General features: G+C 36.6%; 1 protein-coding gene and 1 long non-coding RNA gene across 2 annotated transcripts in view; both read left to right on the forward strand.

Moving 5' to 3' along the window:
- The window catches only part of LOC145724734 (uncharacterized), a 177,494-nt gene that overhangs the window by 48,117 nt on the left and 115,245 nt on the right, over positions 1–14,132 (forward strand). The gene's annotated exons all lie outside the window — the stretch shown is intronic.
- LOC145740648 (uncharacterized) lies at positions 3,610–4,050 on the forward strand. Its single transcript, XM_081996256.1, has 2 exons — positions 3,610–3,737; positions 3,846–4,050. Exons 1-2 carry the CDS (start codon positions 3,610–3,612, stop codon positions 4,048–4,050), a joined length of 333 nt encoding a protein of 110 aa, XP_081852382.1.

A 14,132-nucleotide genomic window follows, 5' to 3' on the forward strand; every position in this document is an offset into this window, starting at 1 on the left:
TATTGCAAGTGAAATAATACTTGGAAAGTCGCGGTTTTCGCACTGGTGGTGGAGTTTGGTGTCATTAATCCGTTTGGATGTATTTTTGAACTGTCCGATAATCCGGTTAGCGGTAAATCAATAAATAAGTGTGAACAATAGAAATTGAATCAATTTCTGTTTTTATATAAAAAACAGATAAGACGTGATAAGGCGGTCAGCGAGTTCGTAGTGATGGAGAGCGCGGACGGAGATGATCTGGGTGGAATTAATTGTTTTAAGTGTAAGGTACTGTTTGAAGATGCAAAGAGCATTGTTCAGTGTGTGGAATGCTACTATCATGGCAAATGCGAAGATGTGGATCTGCGAGGGTTTCATTTGAGAAGTGTGGACGATGCAGTGATGATAATGGTTGTCCGAGACCGAGAAAGCGAAGCAGGGTTGAAGATGGTATCGATCAGAGTCTCATTGAAGGCATACACCGTACTTTAAGTTCGCTGCTGAAAACCCCAGTGTCGCTCACTCGGTCCTGCCTACGTATGCTTCGACTGCGGCTAAACCATCTAATAACAGCAAGGTCCTATTGATTAAACAAAAGGGTCAACAAAAAGATGTGAAACAAGTAAAAAGGATTTGCAAGACAGAGTCAATCTGGAAGAGCTGGGCATTGGCGTCTCAATGGGACGTCCAACCAGAGATGGGGGACTGGTGCTTACTTGTGGAAATGAAAAAGAGATCTCTGCAGTCCAATCGGAGATTCAAACCAAACTTGGAGGTGACTATCAAGTAGATAGGCCGAAAACACGGGAGCATAGAATTAAAGTTGTCGGTATTCATGAGGATCAGTATGAGGCTACAGAAGAACAAATTATAGAAACAGTTGCTAAACAGAATGACCTTCGAGTAAACAACCGAAACTTTAAAATGACGATTCCCTCCCTCACCAGCGTGTTGGTCGGTGTTCGCACTTTTTCTGGGGTTTACCACCTTATTTGAGCCCTTAGCTACCCTCATTTTGCTCATTGCGGTGTCCACCTGCCACCTGTTTGCTAGTTTGGTGCATTGTTTGTCTAATTTTAACTTTACATCTTGTTGTATGAATGGTTGCGGCTTTAACCTTTTTAGTGTTAATCTTTGACTGATTTGTGGGTTGCAGAACTATCTACCGGTCGTCACTTTGGTTACTGATTTTATTGTAATCCCCTCTTAAACGCTCCCCCTGCCTTCGAATTAACGGCTTATCATTGCGGTTTTTTCGAAAAATGTTGCACCTCCATTTTGTTTCCTGTTCGATCGCCTCTGCCGTGGATGGTGGATTAAATCTAAAGTTATCTTTTTTCTCCCCATAGGGTCTAACCCAGCCCTTAAAAATGGGTCTAATTTAAGGTTTTTGTTTTGTGATTAAATATGTAGTGTCAGGTTTTTTTCTCCATAATCAGGTAATTATTCGATTTTAAACCTTTTTTTATTAATACTACATGTGTTAAATTTTATAGCTTTATTCCTCCCTTTAAACAACTTTTTAAATTCACAAAATTTTTATAACATGGGTCTCACTGTCTCCCCTTTTCAATAAAGACAGTCATTGATTGTCGGGTTGAGGTAGGTTTTCTCGTTTCTTAAACATCTGTTACACATAAGTAGAGTAAGTTATTCTTGTAGCTCCTGAAGATGGCCATTTATATGTCCGAAACTAGTAGAGCAGGCTTTACCCTTTGAAGGTCGAAATAAAGTATTGTGGAGACGACTGCGTGTCATTCCCTTCCTTTTGTATTTAAAATGAAGATTCTTAGAAGAATGCAGTTGTTGAACAGGAAATTTAATTTAATTGTGGAAGCCGATTCTGATACTTATAACTCACTGGTTTGTATTATGATTATGGTATTATCCAATGCTATAATTGTAATAAATATGGACACTTTCAGAAAGAAAAACAAAAAGACCTGTGCTAAATGAGCATGACATCAAAGATTGGCAGGGAGTTTCCGCCAAATGTACAAACTGCATTACATTTAATGAGAAGTATAATATGAATTTGAAGACCGATCATGTAGTATGGGATGACGCAAATTGTGAAACCTACCAGCGCATCGAAAAATCCCGGAAAAACAAATTCCTCCAATAGCAATTAGATGTAAATATAGCCCTAACATCCAGTGTTTTATACGTTAATTGTCAAGGTTACTTAAATAATAAAGACAATATAATGATGCTGTTGAATGACTTTGTCGGAAACTCATGTGTGTGCGGATGTGGAGCAAGTCGAATTGAGCATCGTCGGTTATCGTATGGAACAGTGTGTGACGACTAACAGGAGAACTGGGGGAGTTTTGATGTTGATGAGGAGTGAGTTTAAGTATAAGTTTAAAACAGTGCAATGTGTTGATAATTTTGTGTGGATGTTGTCTGTCGAGATTTATATGTTTAGGATAAGATATCTTTTTACATTTTTATATCATCCGCCACAGACCGAGACTGCTAGATTTGTTCAGTTCTTTAGACAATATCTAGGGCTTAAGTGTGTTCGGTGGAGTCAATGTAATTATGGGAGATTTTAACTTTGATTTGATAAAACCATCTTTTTATGGTGAAAAGTTAATATCGAATGTGTGTTCAAATGGATTCTCCCAAGTTGTTGACGTTCCCACGCGGGTGACTGATAGGAGCCAGACATTGATTGATTACATAATTACCAATGACAAGAACCTCATCAAACAAAAAAGATTAGTGATCACTGTATATTGTCCGTTTGTCTTGATTGTAAATTAAATAAGGTTCCGAATATAATAAAGCGTTATCGTTCAATGAAGAATTATGATGTGAATGTATTGCATGACTACTTTATTGGTGTGCCCTGGATGAATGGAAGTGGAGATGTGAATGTACTTGCGAATAGTTTTGTTGACGATATGGAATCGATTTTAAATAGTATTGGTCCTAAAAAAGATGACGCTTTTAAACCAAATTATTTGAATAAAGAGTGGATAACAGAGTGTGAGAGAAAATATGCAAATTTGTATATTAGAGCGATTGGACAGGGCGGTGAAGATGCTTGGGCGGAGTACAAAAGAATGAGAAATTATATAGTGACACAGATAAAACATGAAAAAGAACGATATTTTAAGGAAATGATTGATGACAATAACAAAAATTCTATTGTAATGTGGAAGAAACTAAAATTGCTATTGCCCGGTAGACAGCACACAACACCTGATGAGATCAAATTTGAGCATCAAACAATAACTGATGAATTTCTAGCGGCCCAAGAATTTATTTATAAATATTTTATTACAAGTATTAATGACATTATAGACGGCATTCCTAAATACATACCACCTGAACAGGTTTTTCTGACTGTCCCTAAGGTATTTGCTCATTTTAGCAAATTGAAACAACTGTCTATGAAAGATATGAAGAATATTTTAGCCGATATGAAAAATGTCGGAGGGGGCGAAAGTGGAATCTCGAAGAAGGTCTTGTGTGATGTCTGCTGTGTGGCTGGAAATCGTTTGTTGGATATAGTAAACACGTCGTTATGTAATGGTGTGTTTCCTGAAAGATGGAAGAAATCAACTCATCATTCCTGTGCCAAAAGTTTCAGATACGACTCTTTATAATCAATGTAGACCTATGAATACAGTTCCGGTTTACGAAAAGGTGCTGGAACTGGCGGTAAAGAAACAGTTACAAGAGCACTGTGATATCAACAGTCTTTTGGTGGTCAATCAGTCTGGTTTCCGTGAACGTCACTCGTGCGAGTCTGTGGTTGTAAATTTGTGTGACATTTTTTAAAAAGAAATAGATAACGGTAATTATGTCCTGGCAGTCTTTTTGGACTTTAAAAGAGCATTTGAAACGGTTGACAGGGGGCTGTTGTTGCGCAAGCTTAGCGGCATGGGCGTGAACGATATGGTTTTGGGTTGGTTCGAGTCATACTTAACCAATAGGCATCAATTGGTTAAACTTATAGAATGTACATCTGATTCTCTGGAGGTTCTGTATAGTGTTCCTCAGGGGACCGTATTGGGTCCTCTATCATTTTTATTGTATGTCAATGATATTGTTATGTAAGGATATATTTTCGAAATAATAGGCCCGTTTTCCCAAAAATAAGTTTAATAACTGAAACCGTACACGCTCGTCAACGTATTAACAGGTACTACCCATTTTCTATTGATTTACATGCCAGCGCACACCTTTGTGCTCCTTTCGTAAATCTCAAACTTATATAATCATTCCTAACAAAATCAATATTCTAAAGTAAACAAACCCAACAATAACGATACATTTTAAACTCAATATTAATATTTTGCTAACAGTTAGTTGTGTAAATGAATGTAAAATTGAACTATTTGCCGATGACACCATGCTTTATTTGGCTGGGAAGAATCTGGACTTTATGCAGAACACTATAAATTGTGAACTGGGCAAGTTATTCAAGTGGTTATGTATCAATAAGCTTTGTGTTAATGCTTCAAAGTCAAGGTTTTGTGTATTTGGTAAAAAAGCTCACTTGAGGCGAGTAAATTTTGAACATTTGAACATAACCATTAACAGCCAGAGAGTTGAGTTCGCTCACCAGATCAAGTACTTGGGTGTTTTATTTGATTCGTGTTTGGACTTCCACGCTCCTGCTGATTGTGTCACACGCAAATTTACGAAAAAAGTTAGCTTTATTGCCACAGTGGGGGGTCAATTATTACTCGGTACCAGATTATTATTGTATAATAGCATAGCTGCCCCACATCTGGAATTCTGCTTTTCTCTGTTGTACAACTTGCCATCTTTTAAAATTGATCAAATTCAGGTTGTGCAAAATCGAGCAATGCGAACAATTTTAAAGTGCAATTATCGGTCAAACAAAAAACTGTGTTTAGCGTTCATGTATTTGCTTTTAAGTTAAGAAACATTCTGTTGCCTTCTCACATTTGTGACAAGATTAAGGTTTTCAGAGATATTCACAACTACAGTACAAGGCATTGCTCAAATTTTGCATTAATAGAAAAATGTAATTCTTGTCACATGCACAATTCTATACTGTATGGAGGCTTGCTCGATTTTAATATGCTGCCTAGTGCTTTTAAGGACTGTAAAGATTTGAATGTTTTTAATAAATTAATTCGTAATTACGTATTGTCTTTAAAATTTTAATCTGTTTTACTATACCTGACTGATATTTTATTTTCTTTAATTTTTAGTACTGTAGTTTTAAGTTTACTTTGACATGTACTTGTTTTTCCTTATAGCCTCGTGCTAAATAAAGACTATTATTATTATTATTAGTGTTTTGGATGTTCTAAATCTCTAAAACATTTATTAATAAATGTTTCAGGAGGGTCATTTTCTTTTAGAACATTTTTAATGAACAATTTTTCTTTAAATAAAATTTTACTTTCCTTTTTTTAACTTAATTTAATTTCTTAAAATAAACTTTTTAAAATACCTTTTTTACTATTATTGGATGATTGGATTTGTCGTTTAAATATCTATTTTTGTGTGTGTATACTTTTGTTTCAAATTTGTTTATATCTTTTTTGATTAGAATGTCCAAGAATGGAAGTTCGTCATTTTGTTCAGTTTCTGTTGTAAATTTGATTGTGGGTTATATTCAATTTATGTGTGTTAGAAATAGGTTGAGATTATTATTACCGAATGGATATATTGAGAAAACATCATTAATATATCTCCACCAAATTGTTGGTTTATAATTAAAATTATTAATGTTATTTTATATTAGAAATAATGGAGAACCTATTACCGTACCAGAATTTTATTGGTTAATAATCATCTCCATATTGGAAGAATGTTGTTTTTACACAAATTATTAAAAGTTCTAAAATAGAGTTTATGCTTAAGCTTGTACGTTCCCCAAGACTTGAATCATTTTGCAATTTAGATCTAACAATTGAAAGAGTTTTGTCAGCTAGGACGTTTGTGAATAAACTTAGAACATCAAAACTTACCTGAATATGATTTGAATTAATGTCGATATGTTTGAGTTTTTCAAGAAAGTGAGAAGAGTATTTTTATGTAAGAATCTATGTTACCTACTAAAGGATTTAAAATGTTTAGTAAGTAGCAAGCTAATGAGTGAGTAGTCGAATTTATACTAAGTATAGTCCGTCTAGAAAATATCCGGACAAATTAAAACTGAATTATAATTTTCCTCTGTACATTTTTATTATGTGAATATTAAAATTAGGCAAAACCCATTTTATTTACTAATACAACACCCATTAAACTCTAAACACTTAACTAAACATCCAGGTACACCCGAAACCAGGTCAAAGCCATATTGTTCCGTGATGGTGGCCCAGGCCTCTAAAACGGACTGAATCAATTCTTGTTTATTTCGGGGCGCTGCTCGTTCTACTTCAATCTTCATTAGTCCCCATATGTTCTCAATGGGACTGAGGTCTGGGGAAGTTGCTGGCCACAGAATTGTTGCAATTTGGTGTTCTTGCATCCAAGCTTGAGTATAGGCAAAAGTATGGCATCTTGCTGAAAACGCCACCATTCTGAGTATAAAACATGAGCCGTTTCAAGAAGAAAACCACTTAAAATTTCACAATATTTTGGACTCTTAACGGTGCCATCAACTATACAAAGAGGAGTAGCACCACGCTGAGATATGGCAACCCAAACCATTATTTTAATGGAAAACTTAGAACACTGAACGGTAACTTTTTCTCTTGAGAGGATTCTTAGATGATTTGCACCAAGCTGAATACAATTTTTGGAAGATGCGATATAATTCAATGAGAGTTGAATGTAATCTCTCAACTGGACTATTACTGTTGGAATTACCAGCTGTTGTAAAGTGTAATTTAATTTTGTGAAGTTTGCAAAATTCTAAGAGCAAGGACGTTTTAAATTCCGTACCATTGTCACATGTTATTTGTTGAGGTAGGCCATGGTGACTGATAAAAGTTGCAAGATTATCTAACACAATTCTAGCGGTGCAAGCTGGTTGGAGTTCATAAGCTTGTGCATAACGCGAAAAGACATCAATAATTGTGAGAAACTTGACACTATTAATTTGGAATACGTCCATGTGAATGCTCTCAAAAGGTTGTAGTGTTGAAGGTGTAGGAGAAATACTGAAATTAATTTTCGGTGGATGTCTGTCGTATTTCGTTTGTTGACAAATTTCACAATTATTCACATAAGTTGTCAGATCTAATTTCATGTTTGGCCAGTAATAGAGCTTTTTTAGGGTCATTAAACCTTCATTAATACCACGATGACTTTTATTATGATGATATTCAATGAGTTGGTTTTGACGATTTTCATCCTCAATGTCTGTTTTGGCTGGAGGAGCTTTTTTTTAAATAAATTTCCCTTGTAAATCAAACACAATTTATTTTCAGCTTTCGCTCCAAAACCCTCTTTTTCACACTGTTAACATCTAACCTAATTAATTCTATTGTCTTCTGTCATTTTTCATTTTCGATAATTCCTTGACACACGCGACACTGTGGAGAAACGCACGACTGACAGACACTAGAGATGGGCGCACACTTGTTCTGCACATTGGCCGGAACATGCCCCCCACCTTGAAGGTCCCCTTCAAATCTGACAACTTCAGAGGACTGTTGTTCTTCGCCGTCTAATATTTCCGTGGGAAGCACACACAGTTTGGCAAATGACCGCTTCACAACTCCTTTGGCAGTCTTGACAGAAGCAACCCTAGCTATGCCATCAGCACCAAGATGAACTTCGATGATGCGACCCATCAGCCATTGTAGCGGTGGCGTGTGATCTTCTTTAAGCAGAACCAAGCTTCCTCGTTTTAACACACCATCGTGAACGTGCGATTGCCATTTTGTCCTCACTTGGAGTTCGCTGACATATTCCAACGACCACCTGGTCCAAAAATGCTGTTTTAACTGCTGTACTCTTTGGAAGTGGGATAATCTCGTCTCCTTGGTTTCTCGAATGTCGGCCTCTGGGAGTGACGTGAGTTCTCTTCCAATTAGGAAGTGGGATGGTGTAAGAGCAGTAAAATCGGATGGATCAGAGGAAATTGGAGTTAGTGGGCGGGAGTTTAGGATAGCTTCTATTTCGATTAAAACCGTTAATAGCTGTTCATAAGTTAACGACGCGTTGCCTACTACTCTTTTTAAATGTGATTTACAAGACTTAATGCCAGCCTCCCAAATACCCCCAAAATGAGGCGACATACTCGGTATAAAATGCCAGGTTATATCTTGGTTTGAAACACTCTCTGATATGAAATTTTGTGAATTTTTAAGAAATTTACCCAAAGCCACCAGTTCATTTTTGGCCCCCACAAAATTGGTGCCGTTATCTGAATACACGTTTAATGGTTTTCCCCTTCTTCCAATAAATCTTTTAAAGGCAGCCATAAATGCTTCAGTGGTCAATTCGGTCACCAATTCAATGTGTACCGCCTTGGTCGCAAAACACACAAATAAACATATATAACACTTCGATTTTTTAGAGCCCCTACCTTTTCTATCTCTTATTAGTAATGGACCTGCAAAGTCAACACCCACATTACTGAAAGGTGGTGCAGGGTTCAGTCTGGATTCAGGTAAAAGACCCATCACAGGAGCCTTTATCCTTGGATTGGCTCTAAAACATTTCACACATTTAAACACGGTAGCTCTCGCAAGACTTCTACCTCTAAGAGGCCAGTATCTTTGACGAATGGAGGATAACAATAATTGTGGACCAGCATGCAAGAGTCTTAGATGTTCGAAAGAAAATAAAAGCTTAGTTAGAGGATGGCTATGTGCAAGAACTATAGGGTATTTCCTTTCATATTTGACATTGGCAAGTGTAAGTCTTCCCCCCACCCTCAAAACACCCTCTTTATCCAGAAAAGGATTTAATTTCGTTAAACAACCCATAGTTATTCTTGAATTTGGCTTGTTTAGCTGTTGGATTTCAGAGAAAAATGACTCATACTGAGCCAACTTAACCAAAGTGTTTTCCGCCTCATTCAACTCCCTTGCCGATAAGGGACCTACATTTTTTAAACTTGATCTAGTATTTTGTCGAAACCTTAAAATATAAGCCATTATGCGACGCATTTTGGAAATCTCTCAAATGTAAACAACGAACAAATCTCCACCTTAAATATTTGAGCCTTTTTCTTCAACTCAGGAACTTCACCTTGTGGTTGAAAACGCGTCATAGGCCATGAATCCTGAGTTTGAGAGAGCCAAAATGGCCCATTCCACCATAAGTCACAACTACCAATTTGGCTTGGACAAACACCTCGCGATAAAAGATCTGCAGGGTTCTCCCTAGTAGACACATAGTGCCACTCAGACATTGAAGTAAGTGATTGTATTTGAGCTACTCGATTACTAACAAATGTTTGAAGAACACCAGATGGGGTATGTATCCAGCTTAATACAACCGTAGAATCACTCCACAAGAAACAAGAATTAACTGGAAATGTTATCGAAGAACGCACCTTCTGCAGTAGATTTGCTAATAATAGAGCAGCACAGAGTTCCAGCCTAGGTATACTCAGCGACTTGAGAGGACATACCTTACTTTTACCACACATAAGCTTCACACTAATCCTACCACTTACATCAACACTACGTATGTACACACATGCTCCATACGCTTCCAAGCTGGCGTCAGAAAACCCATGTATTTGAATTTCCACAGGATTTACACAGAGAACGTGCCTAGAAATTCTTAAATTATTCACCTGCTCGAGATTTTCCTTAAACTTACACCAATGTCTCTTAATGTCCAGGGGAAGTGAGTCATTCCAGTTGAGATTCAGAAGCCATAACCTTTGCATCACAATTTTAGCTATGACTATGCAAGGACTCACTAAACCCAAAGGATCAAATAATTTTGCAATGCAAGAAAGAACTACACGCTTAGTGACTTCAGTGTTATCATCAAATTTTTCAACATAGAACATGAATTTGTCTTGTTCACACGACCAGTAAACACCTAACGCCTTATGTTGACTCTGATTACCAAATATAACATTTGAATTTGCTTCTGACCTGATATGCCTAATTACCTCTTCGCTGTTAGAAGCCCACTTTTGAAGTTCAAAACCAGCAGATTTTAAAATATTAGCCACCTCCTTATAGATTTTTAAAACTTCTGCTACTGATTGGCCTCCTGTTAACAAATCATCCATGTAAAAGTCCCTTTCAATAACTGAAGAGGACTCAGGAAAAGCTTCCCTATTTTCGAGGGCTAATTGTTTTAGACATCTTACCGCTAAAAATGGGGCAGAAGCTGTGCCGTAAGACACAGTGCACAGCTCAAATGTTTTCAACTTCTCTGAAGGATCACCACGCCAAAGAACTCGCTGAAGGCACCATTGATCTTTCTTCACCATAATCTGCCTGTACATCTTTACCACATCAGTAGTGAGTACCACATTATGTTGCCGGAACCTCAGCATCAAAGAAACCAGGTCATCTTGTAGCACCGGACCCACTAGCTGAATATCATTAAACGATTTTCCGGTATCTGTCACTGCGGACCCATCAAAAACGACCCTTAATTTAGTTGTTTGGCTATTCTCATTTGAAACACCATGATGTGGAAAATAATATGAAACAGCTGACTCACTTTCATTCTCACATTCAATCATATGACCCAAAGCCTTGTATTCCTCAATAAAATTCACATACTTACTCTTAAACTCTGGTTTCTTTTGAAACTTGGTTTCCAAAGACTGAAATCTGTTTAAAGCAATTTGCCTTGAATTTCCAAGCACTTGAGGAGACTCTTTAAGTGGAATTTGTACTACAAACCGTCCGTCATTGTTTCTGGCTGTAGTTTTAACGAAAATCTCTTCACACACCTTTTCTTCAGCTGATGGAATCCTAGTAAACGACACTTCCTCAATTTCCCAAAACCGAGACATTTGTTCTTGAAGATCAAGATTAGATGACAGGTTGCAATAAAGCCTTTGTGTAGGATTGTGGGATGAAACTTCTCCACCAAGAACCCAACCAAATTGAGTTTTTTGCAGTGTAGGCATCTTAGTACCTAGACGAACTTGTCCAACACACAACAAGTTTAGGTAAATTCCAGATCCAATTAAAACATCAATGTTACCAGGAGTATTAAATGTTGGATCAGCTAACTGTAAATTAGTTGGAATTTGCCAAGGTGAAGCATTAACATACTCAACAGGATATACACCACTGATTTTAGGAATGACAATTAGTGACAACTCTGATTTAAATGAATTAAAACGCGACTGAATTTGGGCACAACACCTGTATTGTAAATTACATGTGTTTTGACCAACACCCACAATCAAAGTTGGCAATTTGATTTTATTTAGACCCAATCTATTGCAACACTCTTCACTTATTAGATGGCTTTGACTGGCTCCATCCAATAAAGCCCTACATACCTGAGGAACACCTTGTGAATCTAAAATCTCAACTAATGCAGTTTGCAATAGTACTTGAGGAGTTACACCACCAATCCCACTAGTCAAAGTAACACTATTATCAATATTTGTTACCAGTTCTCTAGCATTTGAATCTAAATTCCCTTCTCCTTGTCGATTTGAAGCACTCCTGTCAAAATGTAAAATTGTGTGGTGTTTCAATTTACACTTTTTGCACGCAAAATTAGATTGACATGACCTTGAGGCATGACCACACCGTAAACAGTTAAAACACAATCTCAACTCTTGAACCTTTTTTACCCGTGAATCAACTGGCAAATTTAGAAACTCTACACAACTTTGAATATAATGAGAACCACCACAAACAACACACTTGACTGTTGGACTATTATTTAGAGTTGCCAACCCATAAACTGGTCTATTTTTATAGTTACTACTTTCCTTAGCTTTATTTGTGCTTTGACTCCACTCACCTGAAGTCTTTCCACCTCTGGCCACCTCCAAAGTCTCTAACATGTCTGCTCTCCTCCTGAAGAAATCCAAGAACTCCTCTAAAGTCGGAAGAACATTTTCCTCTACACTCAAATTTAAACTTCCAGCTTGTTCCCCTCTTAGTAATTTTATATCTGCAGACAAAAACTTTTTTTCCTCCCACTCCATTTCTGTTTTTTTATCCAATTTTGCACTCAAGATAAATATCAATAATGAGTCCCATGAATCAGTTGGTTGTTTTAATGTTTTAAGGCTTTGTATATGTTTTGACACTGAATCAACCATCACTCGTAAGTTAACACTGGACTCAACTGTTACATGGGGTAAATTAACTAAGGCTTTAATGTGATTTTGGATAAGGACATTATTGTTATTATATCTTGTACACAACATATTCCAAGCAATATGATAGTTACTATCAGTTGTTTCCACTCCTCGTATAACCTGAGCTGCACCACCCTCCAGTGATGCTCGTAGATAATGAAACTTTTGTACATTACTCAGGGACACATTTGAATTAATGAGAGAATCAAACAAATCTCTAAACTCTAACCAATTTTTATACTCACCAGAGAATTTTGTAAGATTTATTGGAGGAAGCTTTAACCCTTGATGTGGTAACTCACCACATGCAATACCACTGGTGACATTGGGCAACATTGGGGTGTTTGTACTGACAATATTATCACTAGTTATGGGCATAACAAAATAACTGTCAATTATTCCTTTTGCCTCTGCACTTAATTCAAAAAACACATCCTCAAACCCAGCTCTTTCCTCAAGTTGATCCATAGGATTGATAGACATTAATTCAATTTGAGTTTGAATGTCATCAAACTCCCCTATAAGTTCAGAATACTTATCAAGACGTTTCTGAAGCTCTATAATCACTTGTTTGTCAGTTGATTGTATATCTAACTTAAATTTGGTTTGCTTTGCTGTTTCCAAATAAGTTTTAAATAAAGTTTGTTTTGATTTAATAACACCTCTTTTTTTAACTAAAAGTTTAAGTTCATCCTTGTCTTTTTCCTGCATGATTACTCGAGATTAACACTACTCTACACTTAGAAAACACCTCAAATTTGGAAATATGTAAGCAGCTAGCATTAAGACACTTAAAATTACTGCTTACCACCTCTGTTTTCGAAAAACTCCGAAATAAAAGCTATCATAAGGCACGAAAAGGATATCACAGGAACTCACGTGTTTTGCTTATTGGTTAAGTCGCTTTTTTGGACTTGGACTCTAGACTCGGCTTCACAATTTGCACACTGACGTTGAGGAACTTCCATACACCACTTAGAATCCGGCTCGACGAAGGACCATGTTTTGGCTGGAGGAGCTTTTTTTTAAATAAATTTCCCTTGTAAATCAAACACAATTTATTTTCAGCTTTCGCTCCAAAACCCTCTTTTTCACACTGTTAACATCTAACCTAATTAATTCTATTGTCTTCTGTCATTTTTCATTTTCGATAATTCCTTGACACACGCGACACTGTGGAGAAACGCACGACTGACAGACACTAGAGATGGGCGCACACTTGTTCTGCACATTGGCCGGAACAATGTCTGTTACTAATGTTCTTGTAAGTACTAGCTTATAAGAATTATGTTGAAACGTTTCTGGTAAAATGATACTGATTCTATTAGCTAAGTCTATTTCGGATTTAGCTATATATAAACAGTACAGTTTATTTGGACTTATGTGCTCTTTAAAGAATTTTATAAGTTCTTCCCAATAGTGTTCAGTAAGACACACAGAATATCGAAATTTGGTTTGAAATAAACTACTTCGAATTACGTATTAAGGCCTTTAGGTTTTAGGGTAAAAATGATTTGATTCGTATAAGTATTGAGACAATTTTCAGTTATTGGAATGTTTAAAATAGGGTCTTCTGCAGCTGAATGTACAGTTATGTCATCAGACTCTCGACTTGGGGCTTGTATTTGGATATCAGATATTACATTGATGTTGGATGTATTGGTTTCAGCTTCTACTGGTCTAATTATGTCATTTAATTCTTGGATTTCTTCTTGACTGAGACTTCGATTTCGTTCTTCTTCTATGTAGTGATCAATTTCTCGATTTATATCTCCTGGATTTCCTAGTATTGATTGATTTTCGATAGCATTAATCTCAATCCTTGACAATGCATCAGCATTTGTATTAAGAGATCCGTTTTTATATTGAACTTCATAGTTAAACTCTTCAAGTTTCAGTTTCCATCTAATTAATCGCGAATTAGGTTCTTTCAAGCTGAAAAGATATTGCAAAGGTT

The sequence above is a fragment of the Ips typographus genome, linkage group LG2 (assembly GCF_016097725.1).
Source record: "Ips typographus isolate SLU linkage group LG2, UJ_Ityp_2.0, whole genome shotgun sequence".
NCBI classification, from domain to species: domain Eukaryota; kingdom Metazoa; phylum Arthropoda; class Insecta; order Coleoptera; family Curculionidae; genus Ips; species Ips typographus.